The following is a 21,419-nucleotide window of genomic DNA, read 5'->3' on the forward strand; positions in this document are numbered from 1 at the left end:
GCCTACAGGCTATGTGTGTCTGTGGCACTTAGCGAAGTGCGGTGGTTTCTAGAGCTGCGTCTACTGTGAGCCATGAGGCTACTGAACGGTGACGTTATCTCCACGAACAGCCGTCACTACTGAGAAACAGCAGGCCCATTCTTGGCCATCTGTGACAGCTTGACAACTGCACTCCTGCTCGTTTCCCCTAGTGTTCATGCTTAGATAAGGGCAGCAGATAAACAGCCCCCTTAATCTAACGAGCCCCTGCTCTGCTCCATATAGCTTAGACTCGAGAGACCACATACACAGCTTGAGGATCGAGAGGGAAATATAGGCAGATATTTAGGCGAATATGCAGCGCAATGCTAAATTCAACATACAACATTAAACTGGTTTTATAATGACGTCACCGAGGGTTCAAATCTTGAAGCCGCTCTTTGCATTGGACGGGTTTTCCCCTGCAGTCCAAAAGCATGCAGCCCAGCAAATTGGTATCCCTAAATTGCCTGTGATCTGTGAGTGCATGTGTGTGTGTTCTGCCATCAGCTCACATTCCGTCCACGGCGTCACCCTGCCTTGTACTTCCTGGGATAAGCTCTAATCTCTCCATTATACCGGACAGTGAATGAATAATGACAAACTACAGGGACATCTAATGGCCGCACTGTGAATGAAACATTGGCTTAGGAACTGGCTCGCTTTGGAACTCTGATACTCTACAAAAGTTTATATTTTAAACACACTTTACCATATACAACTTGCGAGTTTCCAAAATCAGTTCTGGATCTGGCCCACTGTGCAGGTAGAAATAAAACCACAGACTTTACGGCAGCAATTTCTGAAGCTAATACATGACATGTCACATGTTCTGGCCATGCGTGTGTGACCATGCGGCCGTTACTATTGAAACATTTTCCACTATTAAAATTCCACTGAAACAAAATAGACAAAAGGCATATATTTCATCACATTTATTAGAAAAAGAAAAAATTTAAAATCACAAAAAATAACTTGACCACTGATGCAATGAAGAATCACACTCCACTCACGACAGTGGGACTGCAGGACTCACAGAGAAAGTGACATTGAGACCCAGGGGCACAACGGGGTCACCGAAATCAGTGCTGGCTGCTGCCCCCTGCAGGTCGGAGAGTACAGAACATCCTCCCACAATCCAAGTGCCATGGAAATGACTTCTACTCCTACGTCCATTTGCTTTTCCCTCCTTGTCACAATCTGTGCTGCGGACCTGAAAACACTCCAAATGTCTAATATTATTTACAACATACAAAAATATACATACTTTTAAAAAATTGTGAACATTTGGTCTAATCTGTGTTTCTTAGGCTAAAAAAACTTGGGATAACAGTTTAACATCAGTAGAAACAAGAAAACAGTTGGGAATTTAAACTGGTGCTTAACAAAAAAAAGCTCAGTGGTAAATTCCATCTGGGCAACAACCAGCAACTCAATTTTGTTAGGGAAAGCAGTGCATTCTGGGACAAGGGCAGTGCATTCTGGGGCTCAATTCTTCTTAGCCGTTTAATAACATTCCTAGTGCAATTTCATTGCCTTTCACTGAGCCTCGAACTTAAGCATAAAATAAATATAATAAAAGTAGATTCATTAAAAATCGATTAGATATCAATTTACACTGGAGCTTTCCATGATTATCTGAGTGACCAGAGACTCAGTAATGACCATTCCTCCGAAGTAGCAAGGCAAGGATAGATCACTTTTTCCTTTTATCTCATTCTTTTCTTTCTTTTTTTTCACTTTTTCCAGAGATGAGTTTCTTGGAAAGTAGTGTCAACAACAAACTGCGGCCAGTTTTGATAAAACTGATAAAAATGTTAAATATTGTGCTAAGCCGCGTGGCGTGTACAGAGCTGGGAGCTGGACTGTCAGCACTGACACACACAGACCGCACGCCAGCCAAAGGCATAAAAGATAACGTGGTCTCTATTCACATACACTTCTGCTGAAGTCATGCGCTGGCAGTGGGCAGGACAACAGAAGTGTTAAATTAACCAGCACCCTGTTAATCTTTCGCCATCAGCCTTCCCCCCAGTTCAGTTGGCCATACTGGCTAAGAGAGGACGCTCGTCTTCGTTGGCCTGTGAGGTCACTTCCTGCTCCTCCACTGACATTTCCTGGTCATTGACGTGGGTGCTTGTAGCTCCACCCTCTGACTCCTCCTCCATGGCTGTGACCGATGCGGCGCCAACGACTGGTGCAGAACCGCCCTCCTTGGCAGGCTCCAGCACGGTGCCCAGCTCCATATCGTGGATCTCCACGTCGAACGGGGCGGCCTCCTTGACAGAGGGGTGAGACTCACAGCCGACGCATGCCTGAGGACGAGGAGGAGAACAGCCTTCATCATTACATCCCTATTTCATACGGCGTCATCTGAGGACTAGTCCACTTAAACACTGTGAGCTGTGGAAGGCTATTGGCTGGGTGTGTGCAGCACCAGGGAGGGAGGAACTCACAGACACATTGATGGCCCGGGGCAAGCGTCCCGTGCGGATCCACGGATGGACTTGGCTCAGCTCCCGCTTCTGCCCCTCTGTGAAGCAGGGTTGGTGCTTCTGCATGGAGCGCAGTGCCTCCCTGTCCTCACGCAACACCGTGTCTCTGTCCCTGGAGGGATAATCTGGGTCAGAACACCACTGCATATGCCCTTATCCCAAACTCCTGACCATTTCTCACTCCTGCATCAGCAGAGCTACGCTGTGATGGGCGACAGCTCACCGGATGGGCAACTGGTAGGTCATCATCACTTCTTCATTAGTGTTGGCCATCAGCAGCCAGATGGGGTCCTGCAGGACATACTTGATGAATTGCTCTTCGTCGGCGCCCCCTGCTGGCTGCCTGCGGGAGTGGTCGTTTTCAGACGAGTCAATGCTGCCGAAGTACTTGCTGGTGTGGCTGCTTTGACTGCTTCCTGTAGGCAAAACATCGGACATCCGGGTCATGAAGGAGGCGAGACAGTTGTTTAACTCAGCTGACAATTCACACCTGCACTTATTATTAGTGTTGTTGTTGCTGTTGCGCCCAGCTGGGGATATATTTACAAGGAGCTGGTGGTTTTCAGAGAGACACACACTGGGCCATACACAGGTGAGAGAGAGGCTCAGTGTCAGACAGCAGGGTCAGGCTGTTTATCTGGCTCCTGAGGAGCAGCCCAGGTTCAGGGTCTTGCTTAAAGGCCCAACAGTGATATGATTACTCTGCCAGCCTAGGGGTTTGAACCGGTGACCTTTCAAAACACAGGCCTGGACCCTGCAGAGTCACAACATATTTAGGGCACCTGTGATGTTTTATATAATTGCAGTTTTTTGTTTGATGGACGAATTGAGGACCTGAGGGAAAGACAGACAGGAAGTGAAGCAGGATAACGAAGCAGAACAGCTACTGTGTGCAGGCAGGGAGGCCGACATATGGAGCTCAGTGCGGCACCTAATCTCAGCCCCATCTGTGACCTGACACCTCTGCGGGCACCATATCTGCTCTGCTCGCCTCGCACCATTTATTCCTGCACTCACAGGCAAGGTTTTGTTCAGTTTATGTTTCGGTCCAGCACAGTTGAGGGGGGACTCACTGGTTCCACTTCCTGTGGTGCTGCAGCCATTGGAGCCAGAGCCCGAGGACCCCGAACCGGACCCCGAAAACCCTGAGCCCGAGGCGGCCGAGCCAGTGCCCGATTGGGAGTCCTCCTGCAGCAGGAGGTCCAAGAGGTCACTGGAGGTGGACATGGCATCCTGGTTGGACTCATTTGCTTCTGCCTGGATGTACAAAGGAAGGAAAACTAATATTGAATAAACCAGTATATGCCAACAAAAGACATTTATGAAGAACTTAAATCAAGTACAACTAAGCTACATAAATTCACAAGGACTCACATTCTCATTCTCTTTGGAATCTCCTGTCCCGTTGCTTTGGTTGGGTGATACCCGGCCCCCAGTGGTGCCTCCCTGTTTCCCTGTCCACTCCTGCGCAGCCCCTCCAACAGGAGGTGTGGTCTGCTGGGTGGCAGCCAGAACTGATGTGACTTCTAGCCGGTTGCTAGGTGACTCTTCCAACTGCAGCAGGTTGAGGGGGGAGGAGCATCGGGACTGGAAGAGGGGAGACTCCACCCCCTCACGGTCAAGTGGTGGTTGGCTGAAGGATAGGGGTGTGCTGGACCGTGACGGGGCACACGGGGTTGGGGCAGGTGTGGCGGGGGCCGGGGGGGCAGCTGGAGGTACGGGGACAGGAGTCGGGTACGAGAAACCAGGATTTGGGTTATAGAAGGGCTGGGGCATTGAGGTCATGGGTGGGTTCAGCTGTGGGAACATATAGTTTGGCAGAACAAATGCCACCATTGGGGGAACCAGAGATGGGGGAGGCTGCAGGGGGTAGCGCAAACTGGCCTGAAGGGGGTCAGGGGCAACAGGGGCCAAAGGCTGGGCCAAGGGAGGGGGGTAAAAGGGGAACATTGGCAGGACCCCTGGAGGGTGTGCCACAGGGGGCAGGCTGGCCTGGGATCCTACAGAGGCTGGCCAGGATGAGGAAGAGGTAGCTGCTCCTGGGAGCAGGGAAGGGGGGTGTGGGCCTTTAGGCTCCCCCGCCATGCCCTGTAACTGGCCTGAAACGGCCTCCCCCAGTTCCAAAGAACTGCTCTGATCAGACGTCTTCTGCTGTTTCAGCCTCTTGCCTCCTCGTCCACGTCTGCGTCCACTGCTGCCCCCTACAGGATAATCCCTGGAACTGCGCACCCCTGAGATGAGGACGATAGGACCGAGTACTGAGTATATTCCCTTTAGTATGACACAGCTGAACATGATTTTAACTGAAGTTCAAGCTAATTCCTGGACCAGAACCTACTCAGGTCCTCTACATCTGATGGTGCTTTGAGTTTCATGAACCAGGATTCAGTCTTGGATGTACCCTAACTGCACACATCACTCATAACAGTGACTCGGATTTTTAGAATGTATTTCAACATGAGCCGTCAGAAGGCAATGTGCCTACTCTCTAAACAACAGGTTACAGGAACAGCATGTAGCGAATGAAAACATTCAGGCTGAATTAGCCCTTAACAGCCGCGATCCTGGTCTCCCCGCAATTTCCCAATGGCTACAGGCATTTCTTCATTTTACTTCAGCCTTGTTTTCTGTAATCATCCGTCGAACAAAAATTCAGCTACAATGGTGGTAAATTATTACTCCTTTATGATGGATATCGTGATTTTCTAATTAATTATAGATGACAGATGTCTTATGGGCATGACAGGCCCTTAAAGCGTAACAATTTCTATATTTTTTTATATGAGATTTAGAAGTATAAAATAAAAAAGGGATATTTCCTGTATTTTGCACCCTAAATGAAAAAAGTTTCACTATAAGGATATTTTTCACTACCTCGTATTTAACCATAAGACAGATTCATCCAAATGAACTTGAAAATCATTCGTGTTGCTGTCAGAAGTTCTCAAATACATTCAAATACACTGGATGACCCCCCACTCCAAGTGGCTACCTTTGGCGAAGGGCGTAGCTGTGTGGCGCCGCTGAGGGGCGGAGCTGGGGTCAAACACACGCAGCTGACTCAGGTCCCGGAAGCGGCTGAGGAAGGCCTGCTCCTCCTGCTGTGTGTGTGCCGACAGCACCTCTTTGGTGAGGCCCAACCGCCCCGCAACCCCCCTCCGACTGTCTGGCGGTGGTGGTGCGGGGCTTGGTGGAGCTGCTGATGCCAGAGGCATGGGCGGAGGAGGAGGAGGGGGTGGCAACTGGGGCGGGGCCTGAGTAGGAGTAGGAGGGGCCTCCTCCATGACAATGTCTGCTTGAGAAAACAGGAGAAGTACAGTGAAGGTGCAGGATTTGCTTAAGTTTATTATAGTTATTCACAGAACACCATTAGGGCATTTCGGAACAATGAGAGCCGCTAGGGAGTGGCAGGGCAAACAGAACAAGATGGAGGTAACATAGGGTGGAGTCAGCGGGCTGTTTCTCAATACCAAAAAAGATCTTACTTGCGGTCTTGGCAAGACCAATCTTGCCAACTTGCCTCTCAAGAACGATCTTGGTGAGCTATGAATCATGGGATTGGTATGAATCATGGGATTTGGCCAGGATGCAAAGGACGTATCCTTGATATATGGACCGGGGCAATAATGACACCTGGGGATTTTTACTGTCGTCCATACTGCTGTTCCCGAGCATTGGAACTTTGGCAATGGAAGATGACGTAAAAGGGGTACACGAGAACACGAGTACGGTCAAGTGCACATATTGAGAAACACTCCAGATGTAGGGGAGGAGACAAAGGAGAGGCGGGGCATACTGTATAGGACAAGAAAGATGTCACGCAGAGAAGGCAGAGCCTATCAGAGGGCTTATTTAACAAGGGGAGGAAAGTGAGGGCATGTGGGCGGGGGCAGGCGTACCCGACTCGGGCGGCTTCTTGTCGCCCACGTGGACGATGGTGCTGCTGAAACTGCACTGCGACGTGACGGACGCCACACTCTCCGTCTTACTGTGCAGTGCCAGCGGGGGCAGCGCCGTCCCATCAGCCCCTAGGGCCACCGATGCGCCTGCAGCGTGGGGCACGAACAGACAGCAATACAAAGTGAAAGACAGCACAGGGAGGGGGCTTTACATGAGACATTAAATAGAAATATATGAAGGCTGACAAGGGGTTTATTTTTTATAAGGTTATGATGTATAATCTCTATCTCTTTCAGCTGCAGCAGATCCAATTCAATACAGTCAGAATGTGGCATGGAGGTGAGGCTGCTGGCTTCTCACGTTTTCTGGTGCCCGATGACTCCTTCTGCTTGTCGTCATCGGAGGTGGAGGACATTGTACAGGAGGAAGAGCCACACTTCCTTTTGACAGTGTTGGGCACGTTGCAGCTCTCCAGGTAGCTGGAAGACACAATGACACCAGGACATGACATCAGGACATGACGTCAGGACATGACATCGCGAGAAGTTCAGCCAATTGGTTGCTTTGCATTTGATTGAATTAAGCTCTTCAGACGGAGACACAGACAGACACACACCGTATGATGCTGTCCAGGCAGTTGATTTGCTGGTAAGAGTAGGTTGTCGGTGGTTCCTTTCTCACAGGTTCCACTGTAAGCGTTTCTGATGGAAGTGCAGCCTCTTTGCTCACATCCTTGACTGGCCTTGCTGGCTCTGTGGCTCCCAAGGTGCCCACTGCTGCTGCAACCAGGAGAGGAGAGGACATGTGGGAGGGGGTGTTTGTGTCTACCGCAAGGGTGCCAGGGCACACCAAGGTCAGCTGCTGTACACTTACCTGGACTGGGATTTTTTCGGGGTGGGGGGCGGTTGCGAGACTCTATGAAGACCTGCTGACCATTGGTCTTCACCATATGGACGTCCTTGCAGATCTGCTGGAATGTCATCTGAAAGTGGAGTGGGGAGGGGTTACAGTGATGTACTGGAAGTGTACCATGGTGTTTTCAGAAAGGATGCTCTTATACATCTTTGTGTCTGAAAGATATGTTTGTACGGGGAGACAGAAATCAGGGAGTGTCTGGGAATGACAAGCACTCAAGGGGTTGTGTGTAGGACTCACGGAATGTCTGGGACTCACGAGCTTGTGTATAGGACTCACGGAGCGTCTGGGACTCGCGGGCTTGTGTATAGGACTCACAGGCTTGTGTATGGGACTCACGGGCTTGTGTATAGGACTCACGGAGCGTCTGGGACTCACAGGCTTGTGTATGGGACTCACGGGCTTGTGTATAGGACTCACGGAGCGTCTGGGACTCACAGGCTTGTGTATGGGACTCACGGGCTTGTGTACAGGACTCACGGAGCGTCTGGGACTCACAGGCTTGTGTATGGGACTCACGGAGCGTCTGGGACTCACAGGCTTGTGTATGGGACTCACGGGCTTGTGTATAGGACTCACGGAGCGTCTGGGACTCACAGGCTTGTGTATGGGACTCACGAGCTTGTGTATAGGACTCACGGAGCGTCTGGGACTCACAGGCTTGTGTATGGGACTCACGGGCTTGTGTATAGGACTCACGGAGCGTCTGGGACTCACAGGCTTGTGTATGGGACTCACGGGCTTGTGTATAGGACTCACGGAGCGTCTGGGACTCACAGGCTTGTGTATGGGACTCACGGGCTTGTGTATAGGACTCACGGAGCGTCTGGGACTCACAGGCTTGTGTATGGGACTCACGGGCTTGTGTATAGGACTCACGGAGCGTCTGGGACTCACAGGCTTGTGTATGGGACTCACGAGCTTGTGTATAGGACTCACGGAGCGTCTGGGACTCACAGGCTTGTGTATGGGACTCACGAGCTTGTGTATAGGACTCACGGAGCGTCTGGGACTCACGGGCTTGTGTATAGGACTCACGGAGCGTCTGGGACTCACAGGCTTGTGTATGGGACTCACGGGCTTGTGTATAGGACTCACGGAGCGTCTGGGACTCACAGGCTTGCGCAGCTGTATGGTCTCTTCAGCTGCGGTGTCACTGGAGGAGGCGGCGCTCATGTGTTGCTCCTGAGAGCCGTTGCTGCCCAGGCTACAGTAGCCCTGGGAGCCACTGGCATGGACGGGCTGCACCAGGACCCGGTGGATCTGCTCATTCAGCTGGTGGACCTCGGGCACCATGGCCCGGCCCTCCCCACCCTGAGGGGGGCTGAACACGTCTTCGTTTAAGGGACTCCTGTGGGAAACATACACACGGCGTCACTTACGTCAAAGGACAGCAAAACAGAGCTGGGTGAGAAAGACGATCTTTGATCGCATCAAACGGGGGACCACAAACTCACGCTCGCACTTTGTGGCGGCCTATGATGAAGGCCACCTTGCGGCTCCAGGGGTTGACGAAGCTGGACCAGCTTGTGTCGATAGTGAGGTACTCCCCACTGCGGGCACACATGCGCAGGGGGGAGTGGTCGAAGGGCTGCCCCGCAAACTGCAGGACTGCGGAAGGGGAGGAGGGGTTGAGAGGGGAGGAGCTGTGATAAAACAGCAGATGCATGGCATGGCGTGCCTGTTTTATTAGGCTGTTAGTGTGGGGCTCGTGTCAAGAGACCTAACTGCTAGCAGATAATCAGTATGGACTGACTGACAGCTCTACTCAAGGTCTAGTGATAGGCTAGCGGCATGCTAGCTTTACACCACATGCTGATTTTTAATTGGTAGCTTAGAGCAGGAAGATGCTAGCAGGGAGCCAGACAGCTAGCGGCATGCTAGGTTTGCAGCACATACTGCTTTTTAACTAGTAATTTAGAGCAGGAGGATGCTAGCAAGACACCAGACAGCTAGCGGCACACTAGCATTCAGAGGAGCAGTCCGCTAACAGGCTCAAAGGTCGGGGTACTCACTTTTCTTGTGGATGGCCAACATGATGGGCCTGTCCTCAGGATGAAGATACAGCAACACAGGTGTGCCCACCAGGTCCTGGGGCAGGTAGCCCAGCAATGGGACCGCCCTGTCACACAACAGCCCCGTTACAGAACCCCTGCTACCCGCGTGTTCGGAAGCGACACACATGCTCGCCGACGTGCACAAAATGCACCCACCGTTCATCGACATCCTGGAAGAGGCAGCTCGGAGTGTGGCTGGTGGTGAAGACCCTCTTATCGGGAGGGATACGTGGAGCTGAAGAGCACACGCAACACGATTCAGACAGGGCATGGGGAGACGGATGTGGCGCATGTGGTGCGAGGAGGCGGAGCTTACCTTCGTAACCCGAGTGCACCCGCTCAGCGATGAGGAGGCAGCATGGCTGGGCGGCTGCCATTTCCGAGTCGCGCAGGGTAAGCCTGTAGGGGGTCAGGCGGAAGGGGTAGTACCGGACCGCACCCTGGTAGACCCATCCGCCGCTTATGCGGCAGAATATGGATTTCTCCTGTGTACAGTCCATGGGGGAGGGACCTGTAACAGAAAGATAGCAGGTATTGCTTATCTGAGGCACCATGCCTGTCTAAATTTACGATCTGACATTTAGAAAAGGGCCTGACCTGAGCCCATGCAGGTAGACCACAGGGGTAGCCGACATGGCGCCGTGTTACTGTAGAAGGTGTTCAAATCCTGAGGGGCCAGCAGCTCCGAGAAGAGCGCCCCCTGCAGGCTGTCCGGCTTGCAGCGCAGGAGAGAAGAGCCCTGCGGTGAGATGTACACCACCTTCCCCGACAGGAAGGACACAGCCATGGTGAAGGTGTCCTGATGGACAAGCAGGGAGGGGCATCGTTAAAGAGACAAAGGATCATCCAGAATATGCAGGAGTCTCAGTCTGTCTCTTTCATTTAAAAGTATAGTAACAGAAAAACCGGGCTGCTGCACAACAAAAGACCGAGCTGGGATGGGGGCAGGGGAGACTTTATGTCTACAGAGGACACAAACAGATTAGGGAGAAGTACTCACTTTGTCTTTTCGGTATTCTCTACTTTAAGGTTATATGTCGTGTTTGTAGAGTACACTCAAGGGAGAGATACAGTCCGTTTAGGTCTCAAAGGTGAGATGCTGTGTTTTTAAATGCGTTGCACAATAACACAGTGTTTTTGCTTTATGTTGTTGGGATTCAGTGTTTTGTAGAGTGTACTCTGTTGTTTTTGAGGGTGTAGCAGAGCTAGGGCACTGTGATCTTGTGTTTGAGATACTCACTGTGTTTTTGAGGGTGTACTCGGAGGTGATGTTGTCCAGTTCCTCTACAGTGAACGTGGAGAGGTCCAGACTGCAGCTGTGACTCTCCTCCACACTCCACTGTCGATAATACTCCTGGTTGGCTGTAAAGCACAAACATGCATGCACATTTAGAACACCAAAAAGAAAGACCTTAAAACGAATCTAATTTTTAATTACCAAACAAAGTCCTTTTGGAAAAAATATACAACGCCTCACCTCGCACTTGCTTGACGCAGTTGAGAGCGTACTTGAGGGCGTCGAGCGTCCCCGATCGGCCCTTACGGTCGGCCGGCACCCGGATTTTCAGCTCCCGCAGGGCCTTCCTCAGTGCCTTCTGCGTCTGCACGCGGGCCGACTGGTCGCTACTGCAGCCGCTGGTGGAGGGGTGGTCCTGCTCGGAGCTGGCACTCAGCAAGCTGTACGCTGCAGAGCTGCTGGGAGGCGACGGGCTGTGGGAGTTGGAGCTGCGGAAGGTCGGGGGGCATGAGTGGAGGGTGCATTCAAAACTTTTTTTTTTTTATTTCTAGGTCCTTCTCCAGAGCCATGTGTCATCTACCAGCACAGCTCACCAGAAGGTGGCCCTAGGCTCGCTCACATACCACCACCTCCCATCGTGACCCGGCCCTGTGCTGAACCCAGGAGACTCACTTCCTGATAGAAACAGGCAGTGGAACCAGTTTCTAGATACCTGCTTGCTTGCTAATCAATCATTCCTTCGGTTTCTCTGATTTCTCATTAGCAGCAGATAATATTTGGAGCTTCTCAGTCATATAGCTGCCGTCACGCCACATATTTTACCGCTCCCTTTATGGGAAGACGCAGCGTTGCAGCAAATGCAAAAACACATCAGAAAAAAGTGGTTGTAATGAGTAAAATATGGCCATTTCATTACATATCTGTTAAAATGTATTTATTTATCAGACACTTCTCCCTTCATTCCCTCTTCTTCCTCACCTCTTGTTGCTCTCGGTGGTCTCCAGCATTAAGCCAGAATCTTTTCCAATGTGACTCGAGGAGCTCTGGGAGCTACAGGTGGACTGGCGTCCCCGGGATCCGCTCTGCCTTTCCATCCGGCCCTCGCTCTCCCGCTCCGCTGAGTCATTCCCGCTAGACAGGGCATCAGTGTCATCTGGTCTAGTGCCTGGCGGCTGCCTAGATAAGCCTCGCGGCCCCTGAATCCCCGTCGGGGGGGCCGCAGTCTCACCAGAGCCAGAGAGAGCCCTGGGGGCAGTCTCCTCTCCAGCTCCTCCCCCTGTGCCCCGTGGGTCACTGCTGGGGGCGGAGTCTGAATTGTCATCACTCATATTAAAAGGAAATTTGTTTGGATTTTGGCTTCTTAAAAAAATTCTCAGCTTCCCAGATTAAGTCGGGCTGGTCTGACTACAAAACGGAATCATGTTTGAAAATGCTTTGCTAGTAGAATTATGGAAGTATCATCCACTTTATCTGCACAATCCAGCAGCTTCCGCAGAAGCTTCTAATTCGAAATGTAATCAAAGCATCCGGCTTTCAAGCTTTTCAATCTTATTCCTATGAAGATTCTGTGATTCCAGGTAATGACACCCTGATGAGCACAAAAATGTGATTTTATATTTATTAGCAGAATAAGTTACTGATAAAAACCATCCGCGCAGAGAGAGCAGGCAGGAGGACAACCGGAACTGCTTCTCAAGGAAAAGACTATATTCTTTGTCGTTTTCTATCCTTCTCTTGCTCCAGTTTTGTAGTTCCTTGGTCTCAAACTGACCTGTAAAGAAGACAAAACAACATAGGCTAAAGTTTCAAACAACACAATTATTTATTTTATTTCAAGTACAATTTTTCTGGAATCTTCCGGAGACTATAAACAGTAATGGAACCCAACACAAAACCTGCAAGGAAACATTAAATGAGGACAAGGTTTTGCGGGGGGTTAGCATGGAAGCCTCTCTCAAACAAGCACAGGGCACGAGGGTGAGGTACACCCTGAACTAGGCCTGCATGTTGTGTGCTGTTAATAATAAAATGGTTGTTCCTTTTCAAGATTATATAGTATATTTTATGGGAAAAAAATAGGCTAAAGTTTGCTGCCACTGCTCACGTACTGCACTTTCCAAGCCGATCATAATCATCTTTGTCCATGTTGCTAGATTCACTTATGTACAATATGCTATATTTGTGTTGAAATTCAAAACCCACACCGGCCTCAGCTCTAATATACGTTACTTAGGCTTGCATACTGTAAATATAGGTAATCATTTTTATTTACTCTGAATATCAAAATGAAATACCAACTAATTTGCATAATTTTAATTTGTATAATTGCCTGATGCTGATACGCCACCCTGCCGTTTCTACGACCAAAGTTCTTGTACAATAAAGGCAGGTCAGATAGCTGGTCTTAAGTCTGGGGGGGGGGGGGGGGAGGTCGTTAGATTTAAAAAATGCAACTAGAAGTCAATCCTGCATGCAATAAGATTCCTTTTAGTATATAAAATACTGTGATTTTACAGGCAATTATACTGCATCCTCACTGACCCTGAAGAACTGATGGGCAGGTCCAGCATTATGGATGTGATAGACTCACACTGGCAAACAAAATGCAAAATGCATCCAAGATGTGGAAAAGCTCAGAATCAACGAGTCAATTTGTATACATTTTCATGTCACCTCCTGGATTGAATGTTAGGGATACATTATACCTCATGAATGTGACATTACATGGGGAAACATTTACGGGAGATATTACTCAAATTACTCAAATGTAAAGTGTAAAGTTCAAAGTTAGAGTATGTTCATTTTCTCTCTGGCGCGGCTGACTGCTGGGTCATCAATGTGCTAAGAAACCTACGGTGAGACAACAGCAGATGACCGAAAGCCTGTAGAGTCAAGACTCAAGGGATTTAATTTTGCTATTGGAAAACAGCAACTTTATTTGTGTCACAAAAGTATATAACAAAATGTATATAGCTAACTTTACAACTCAATCATACTATTTTGAGACATGTATAAGGACAAAAAATAATTCTGCTTTTTTAAATAAAAAAAAAAAAAAAACTGGATTTCTATGTTCAGGCATATTATGCCACAACTGACTAGTCACTATAAAAACCATCAAAATGAAAACTGTACTGTAACATTAACAATATCTACAAAATATGTATTTCATGAATGGTGATCAAACCAGTTCAAATACAAAGTCATACGTGACTTGTATGTTTGGACACTAAAAACCAAAAACTTTAATGTCGTCATATATCGGGGAAAACAAAGCTTAACGTGGAAGTACATGTGAAGCGCAGCAGAGCACGCCAAAAAAAATTCACATGTGGCGCCAAGCGAGACCTCGGGAGCGGAAGTCCCGGTTATGCAACGCAGCGGCTCGCGTCGACACACAACGCCGATGACGTTACGTACAACCGCACGCACCCCTTACCCTAAACGACGGAGATACGCGGACGTGCTACTCCTGGAGGCAGCGCTCCCTTCGGCTGTTGCCATGGCTCTTTTTTCGGGGGGGGGGGCACCGCGAGTGACGGGCGCGCGCGGGTGCGCTCACAAGCACACTAGCACGCGGACATGGACGCTCAGGGCTCGCGCGTAACGCCTCCCTTTCACCTGATCACGCCCACTGTATGGCTCAGCAGTCAGCGTCACATCTGATTGGCTGCTGGGAAACCTGACTCAGCTGCCCTACTATGGGTACACATGAAACACGTGCCCTCGACTGCAGTCTCTCTCCCAGCCCAGCCCAGCCCAGCCACCTGCCAATGTGCTCAGTAAAGCATTTAGTAAGACGGAAACTTGGAGACTGCTTTCCCGAAAATCTCGCTAAAAAAGCACGCTATTTACATTTCACTGAACTAAGCTTTCCCGTATCCTATGAAAATATTTTTATGCAATATTACAATTTAGTTCACAGCATAAACACTGTTTGGCTCAACATAAAAGTACTTCACGCTGTTCAATACTTAAAAAGGTCAATATAAACAAATAAATAAATGAAACTGCGTACAGGACAGCAACACGCATAAATGTGTGCTAGTGATATTTAAATATTCCACTCCTCATACAATCAAAAATGGGAAGTGTCAGCTGCATTTTAAGAGGAAACACGCCCTTTCCCGCTGTTACGTTATTATTTAAAATGTGACAGGTGTTATGTAACATGTTGTAAACAGGTACACAGGCACATGACATTTGCCCCTCCCTCATGTGCACCATTTTTTTTTTTTTTATGAAAGGTATCAGATTTTTGGCCAAAGCATTTCTTCCCCTTCAGATAAAAGGGAGCATGACGCAACAAATCACACGTTTTGACACTTATATAACCTGCTTTATAAACAAAGTTATGTAACATATAAATGTGAAAAGGTTAAACCCATTACTTGGTATGAGTGAGCTAGCAATGACACCTTATGCCTGATCACCTTTGACAAGAAGCAAATTAAACGATGCCCCAAATTTCCATCCACATATGCTAACTAAATAAACCTCGAAGAATTAAATGCAAAAAAAATGGTAAAGATCAGGTGCTGCAAAGCACTATATGATCACACAGCTTATAGTAAGAAAACGAATCAAAACACCTATTTGCCATGAATTCTTATTTGGGATTTTCCAAGATTACTAGATAAGTACTAGTCTTTTCCTCCTCCTACGTTATCCTACAGATAATACCACAGCTGGTGAACCTCTGGGTCTAAACCTTCCTCTGGAGGATGGCAGTAGGGGAGACAGAGGAAAGGCGGGAGAGCAGCTCTTTGCTTACATGCCTCTGGAGTGGTCTGAAGAAAATCACATCTTGACACACATGTCCCATATATATAAGCACACCTTCAGCTTAAGTTCATGAAATTTTGAGCCACATGTTTTTTTTACTCCCAGTATTAATTGGTTTTAAATAGACAGTGTAGGTACCCAAGACAAGGCAGCAGACTAGACAGACATGCAGTAGTGGAGCTGCAAGCTGCCCACATAAGACTTCTTAAATGTTGTTCCTGAGCCATTAATCTCCATAAGTTACTAACACTTCCTTGAGAATGGCTTAGTTGGGTCGGCATTTCATCAGCACAAACAGAATATGAATTTCCAACTCAAGGTCATTACCTACAATCGTTTTTGAGATATGGCTGTTGGGGTCCCCCTGACCTGATGAGTGGGGACCTCATTTTTATTTCCAAGGTTTCTATGCGAAAACTGAGGGTGAATTTGTTCAATGTTTTAATTTAAAAATGCCGAAAATCATTGCATTTCACTGGATTATATTAGTTTGGTTTTTCAAAGAAATAACGACAAAAATACAATTTTTCCAACTAATACCATGTCACATTAAAATTTAAGGTCTTTGCCATGTTGTGCAATAGGAAATTAAACATTAAAATGGTTACATCTTATCTGTGTGGACTATAAAACTGCTGTATCTGCATAGTCCCAATGCAGCCCTGTCCTATCCTGGTGGTTTACTTAAACCTTTGTAGAGGATTACAGCCAGCTGTTACATAACGTGACATTACAACATGTACATTTTGAGATGAACCATGCTCAAGTTGGCAGGAGTCTCAGTCACAGCTAATTCCACATCTGGATGTTCTTCTCATACTGAGGCCCGGGTTACCTGTCTGATTTTAACCAGGGTTTGCCATCACTCCTGAAACAGGCAATCTGGGGTAAAGGGAAACTACGAAGGCTGCTAAAAATCCAACCGTTCACCACCGGACAGAATTACCGCATTATGCTACTACTCTTTTACTTTGTGTCCGTCTTTTCTTTTTTTTTCGTTTTGGAAATTCAAAGCATTGTGGGTCAGTGGGAATTTCAATCCAGCGAATCAAAAGATATTAAATAAACCTGCAATTTGTTTTGTGTTAAACCAGACATTGGCTAAAGGAATTTACACGTTATAACACTCAACAAATACTGTTCCAAAAATATTAAGCAAATATACCTTTGGTATTATAACTGATGACTACATTTCAATAAGATAAACCCAATTTTGGCAACATTTGCACACCTTAAATATTGTTTAAGACTTTCTCAAGTAATAGGTCTAGTTATACAAATTAATTCAACCAACAGCTAAGGATCTATGCAAAAGTTCTGCAGAAATACAAACTTGGGTTCCCTTCGGCCTGTAAGCCCTGGAAAAGCCCACACATCCTATGCGACACGGGTGGCTAAATCTGAGCTGCAGCTTTTTAATATACTTTCATATTTTAATTAGTACACGACTGACTACTGAAACAGCAGGCAAAGAGACTTTTTAGCAAAACATTTACCTTAATAAAGACATGAAGAGCTTCGGCAGTGAACAATGCGGCGAAAAGCTGCAGCGTTAGCAACATCTACTCTGCGTCCATCAACATCGCTCCTGCAACCCCTCTTACAACATGTATGCCTTCCTCAAACACCTTATCTCATTTACATTTTTTTTTCCTCTGGCCACAAAAGCACAGAGGTGGTTACCTATCCTTTAAATTTTCCCAGTTTCAGGATTTGGAAATTAGACTTTTTAATAAAGGGAATGGAGTTATTGTTATAACATTTTTTTTAATGGAAACAAACAAAACAGGTGAGAGGGAAGGGGGGGGAAACAGAGCTGATATTGTGCTGATATCTACAGCTCATTATAAGTTTTTTTTTATCATGTTAGTGCTTAAGCCTTTGTGTGAATGTGCAATAGCAGTGATGAGACCCTCACAGCAGGTAATGCATGGCCCAGCTATCAGGATCCATTAGCCCGGCACTCATTATTTTTAGCTTAGCATACATTTCAATTAAAAAATATAGTCCAAGGAAAAAGTAAATGAATTCATTTTTGGTACTTGAACCTTGCTTTTCAAAGGACAAAAGCAGCCCCTTCATCATATGTGGGTATATCCTGCCAGCTGATCTGCCTGGCAGGCGGGATTCAGCACCCAACAGGCTGGGTTTGTTCTTCTATGACGTATTCAATAAAGGGACATGAAAATTCTGCACCTCCCATATGAACGGCGAGTTGTTACTTATGGTCATCCATTATGCAGCACACAGAGGAGCTTGGGTGGTTTAACAAGACTGCACAGGAAAGCCCCCCTGGGATCAATAAAGTTTACTAATCTAATCTAATCTGATCTAATCTAATCTAATCTGATCTGATCTAATGTAATCTAATGTCCAATGGGAAGAGCCAAAATGATTTCAAAACCACAAGTATAAAGGGGCATTTAGAAAAAATGTCCCCTTCACAAAGTGTTAGAGTTACAGATCAGTGCAAAGTTCACTTTTACCTCCACTTGCACTTAAAATACTAAAATGCTCAAATAGGTTTATGACTCTCACAGAAATACTCACATGCTAAAATGTAGCATTTTACTTTAAAGAAAATACAGGTAAATAGAAAAAAATAGGAATAATATATATATATATATATTATATATTATATATAACTTTATATATATATATATATATATAAAGTGTTTTGCATAGTCCAGTGCCAGACATGGCCCATTTCCTGTTTACACTCGTTTTGTTCAATGATAGCACCACTTTACAGATTTTTGCAATTTTAACTTCCAGGACCAAATTAAGAAACTGCTCCAATCTGATCACTACTATAACAACGACAATATCGGAAAAAGTAAATTGACTTAGTTGCAGCTAATTCACTCATACGTAAAGTTTTGTAAAATAAATAACCTATAACAGATATTGTTTAAAATAAGCTATTCATGGTCTTTATCGTTATATTCAGTTTGTATTTTGGTTATCTAATAATGCAGTTATTTTGCAGAACTCCAGGAAACCAACAGTATACAAATAAGTACATAAAAGTAAATTAAAAAGTATACAATGCGTAGGTTACATGGAATCTTTGCTTATTTATCGCTCTTAAACCGAATTCTTGAAACGAATCATACCTCCTTACCAATATAAACAAGCTGCAAACCAGAGTTAGTCTACTTAATAAATTTCTTTTAGGTCAATGCAATGCATTACGATTATCCAAATGCTCAGCACGACTTAGATCCTTACAGGGGATCAGCTCGTGCGCCTTAGAGCGCGCTCCTCGTGTTGGTACGTGTGCCTGGCTGTTATGGCTCCGCACATAGGTTTGAGGTCTGCGCCACACGCCGCTGCTTGTGCATACGCAGCGCACGCGCCCCTTAAATCAAAACCATGGGTCCGATCGTCAGAGAAAGACTGATCACGAAGCTGTGCCATCTGACACAGGAATTCGACATCATACATATGGCAAAAAATTGCAATTTAAATGCTAGGGATATGTAGTTTGTTTTTGTCACGCCTCTCGTAGACGCCCAACTTGAACCAAATTTGCTGTAGACTTTGTGCAGGCGACTCCATGCGCGCTACATTGTGTCTGTGTTTCGTGAACGCGTCCTATTACTATTACAAAGCAGACGCCCATCGGTATACAAGGCCTACCTGATTCACAACAACAGAGCAGATAAGACGCAGCAAATGTGAAACGAGACACATTAAACGCAGAGTACAATCAGGGCATACGCAGATTATGAAAAATACATAGGTAAACTTTTACCGCCCTCGTCTCATCCATATGGTACGACTAAATCAATATAGCGAACACAAAAGACGTATTTCAAGCAAGTAAAAGGCGTTATGGATTTCGAAATAGAAACCAAACTAAGTGTACGAAGTGTCACGATTTCACGCTGGTTCGCTGGCCAGCGAGTTGCGAACCTTGCGTTAAGCTAATGGGTGCAGTTGTAGGTGGACAAGGCGAGTATTTACAAACACGTGAGTTACCCTATCGAGATTCATACAACTCGTAACCAACAAGTAGTATTCTATTTGCGATATTTTATACTCCGGCCACCTTATGTGGCCATCTAGTGTCAACTGCACGGGATCTAACCTTCAGTCTGCCAATAGAGATAATGGAGTCCCCTGTCGTAAAGCCTACAATTATATATCCACTGTTCAGACTGCACAGCATCAACCAACTGACAACGCTAAAAACTGTAAAAATATAATCTAATTCTAGTAGGCAGCAATCAGATTAACAAACAAAAGGCTGATGACAGAGAACCACCACCCATTGACAGTTAGCCAAAGTTAATCTTACCCTTTCGTTGAATTGTCTGGCTCACTTGTCGCATATAATATCCTTTTAAGGTTCTTCGTTAGATCACTAATTTACTTAAAATCAAGTAGCAAGATAGACAAGTGCATTAATCCCAGCTGGTATATTCCTTCCGAACGGTTAGACTAGTTGACTTGACGTCTTCCTATGACTGCCTATTGTTCAACACAAATCTTGCCTCCCCACGCCAGCAGACACGGAGAAGTACACGTGCCTTTGCACTTAACGGTTTGCGCTAAATCCTAAGAACCCATTGGTTCCACGGGCAAGAAAACCACGCCCACCAATCGACCCATTGGCTGAGTAAGCCATAGTCTGCTGCACGAGTCTCTGCTGTCACGTTGCTGCCTGCTTGCTCTAAAGCTCAAACAGAACTGTCCGCTGTCATAACGCATCGTAATATGCCAAATAAGTGCGCACGTTTGAACGGGTATCGTGCTTGTAAGGCGGAAATTAAAGCCTAACAACTATCAATTCAGACCAGGTGTACACGTTAGTTATGTGATCATTGAACATTAATAAGCTAATTCTTATTTTCTGTTATTCTCTATGACGAGTCCGCGTTTATAAATTGAATTTAAATTACTTTAAACATAATTATCAAAATAAACATCAAATTTATAAGCGCTTTTAATTAATACACGGCTGAAGAACCTTGCATGGTATTATTATTTAAACATATTAATTGCCGAAATTTTACTTCTGCACATTAGAACTATATATTACATTTTAAATAAATTCTTGTCATGTAAGAAACTAAAAAAGATTAACTAAGACGACATTATGTGTGAGTTTTTCGTTTTGATGATAGAAATTCTACATTTAAGCTGCAACATTTCTAGGCTCGTACCAATTCCGAAGGTATTTCTTGCACTGACATTGTTTACTATATTCGTTTACCATGTCACTTGGCAGTTGTAAAGCAGAACCACTTCTTGCTGGCTTACGCTTTTTAAGCGCACCGCTGTTGGTGTCATTACGGGACGAAGCAGTCCTCGCATGCAGAACTCCACGTGTTAGACCATGACGCTGTTTTGTTTATTCCTTGCCCGCCCCAAGAAGTCACGCGGCTCTGGGAGTGGAGGGACTGCAAATGCTTATAAAGAAGAAGGCGAGTGGAAGTACCTCGGTTAGCCTTCTGTTTAGTAGAAGTCTTCTGTGAAGATGTAAATATTGTGAGATCCAAATGTTAAACTTGGTGGGCTGAATCACTTGCCAAGTGGTTTACTGGCAGTTTTGCTTATACAGACATGAAATTTATATCATCCTACATACCTAAAACACATGATGTGGAGAACCCTTTTCCCAAGCAGCTGCACTAAATAAAACTACTAAAGACACATAAAGCCTAATAATAAGATATCTCTTTTTTCCCACTGTAAATGAGCATCAAAAAAGCACATATGCTTGGTGCTTAATTGTTCATTAGTACTGTATGCATGTTCTCAATTTCTTGTGTTGAGATATCATTTTAAAGAACACTCTCTCTTTGTAGCATATTCTACAGGTAAGTTTTATATACTTAGGGCTATCAAAAGGGTTAGGAACAGTGACAGATGGAAGTACACATGTCTAGTTCCAGATTTCAGAGGACACTTTCCATCAGGAACTAGGGTGTTCCTGATGATGTCAGTGCCAAAAATGAGTGACAGGTACAAGATCCTCCCTTCCCTGCAGGGCTACGCAGACTC

The 21,419-nt window shown here is 46.2% G+C and overlaps 1 protein-coding gene across 2 annotated transcripts; it reads right to left on the bottom strand.

Annotated features, from left to right (window-relative positions):
* Positions 1-938: 938 nt before the first annotated feature.
* per1b (period circadian clock 1b) lies at positions 939-19,935 on the bottom strand. Of its 2 annotated transcripts, none has more exons than XM_049027881.1 (20): positions 19,711-19,935; positions 11,601-12,393; positions 10,863-11,110; positions 10,626-10,747; positions 9,983-10,184; positions 9,702-9,896; positions 9,542-9,620; positions 9,344-9,450; positions 8,786-8,939; positions 8,445-8,679; positions 7,287-7,395; positions 7,030-7,189; positions 6,774-6,892; positions 6,413-6,559; positions 5,506-5,805; positions 3,888-4,744; positions 3,587-3,770; positions 2,737-2,929; positions 2,475-2,625; positions 939-2,333 (listed from the first exon to the last, which is right to left on the bottom strand). In XM_049027881.1, exons 2-20 carry the CDS (start codon positions 11,948-11,950, stop codon positions 2,055-2,057), a joined length of 4,191 nt encoding a protein of 1,396 aa, XP_048883838.1. In that variant the 5' UTR covers positions 11,951-12,393; positions 19,711-19,935; the 3' UTR covers positions 939-2,054. The 2 variants fall into 2 exon arrangements, with proteins under 2 accessions (XP_048883838.1, XP_048883837.1); XM_049027880.1 differs by having other exon boundaries at positions 7,030-7,192.
* Between the last annotated feature and the right edge of the window lie 1,484 nt (positions 19,936-21,419).

The sequence above is a fragment of the Brienomyrus brachyistius genome, chromosome 10 (genome assembly GCF_023856365.1).
Source record: "Brienomyrus brachyistius isolate T26 chromosome 10, BBRACH_0.4, whole genome shotgun sequence".
Taxonomy (NCBI): Eukaryota; Metazoa; Chordata; class Actinopteri; order Osteoglossiformes; family Mormyridae; genus Brienomyrus; species Brienomyrus brachyistius.

Excerpts from the sequence above, each read along its gene's own strand:
- per1b (XM_049027880.1), bottom strand. The coding sequence starts at position 11,950 with ATGAGTGATGACAATTCAGACTCCGCCCCCAGCAGTGACCCACGGGGC. Across the intron at positions 10,748-10,862 it reads CTGCGTCAAGCAAGTGCGAG|CCAACCAGGAGTATTATCGA; the intron begins GTGAGGCGTTGT and ends TGTGCTTTACAG. Across the intron at positions 6,893-7,029 it reads TGCCTGGACAGCATCATACG|CTACCTGGAGAGCTGCAACG; the intron begins GTGTGTGTCTGT and ends TGTGTCTTCCAG.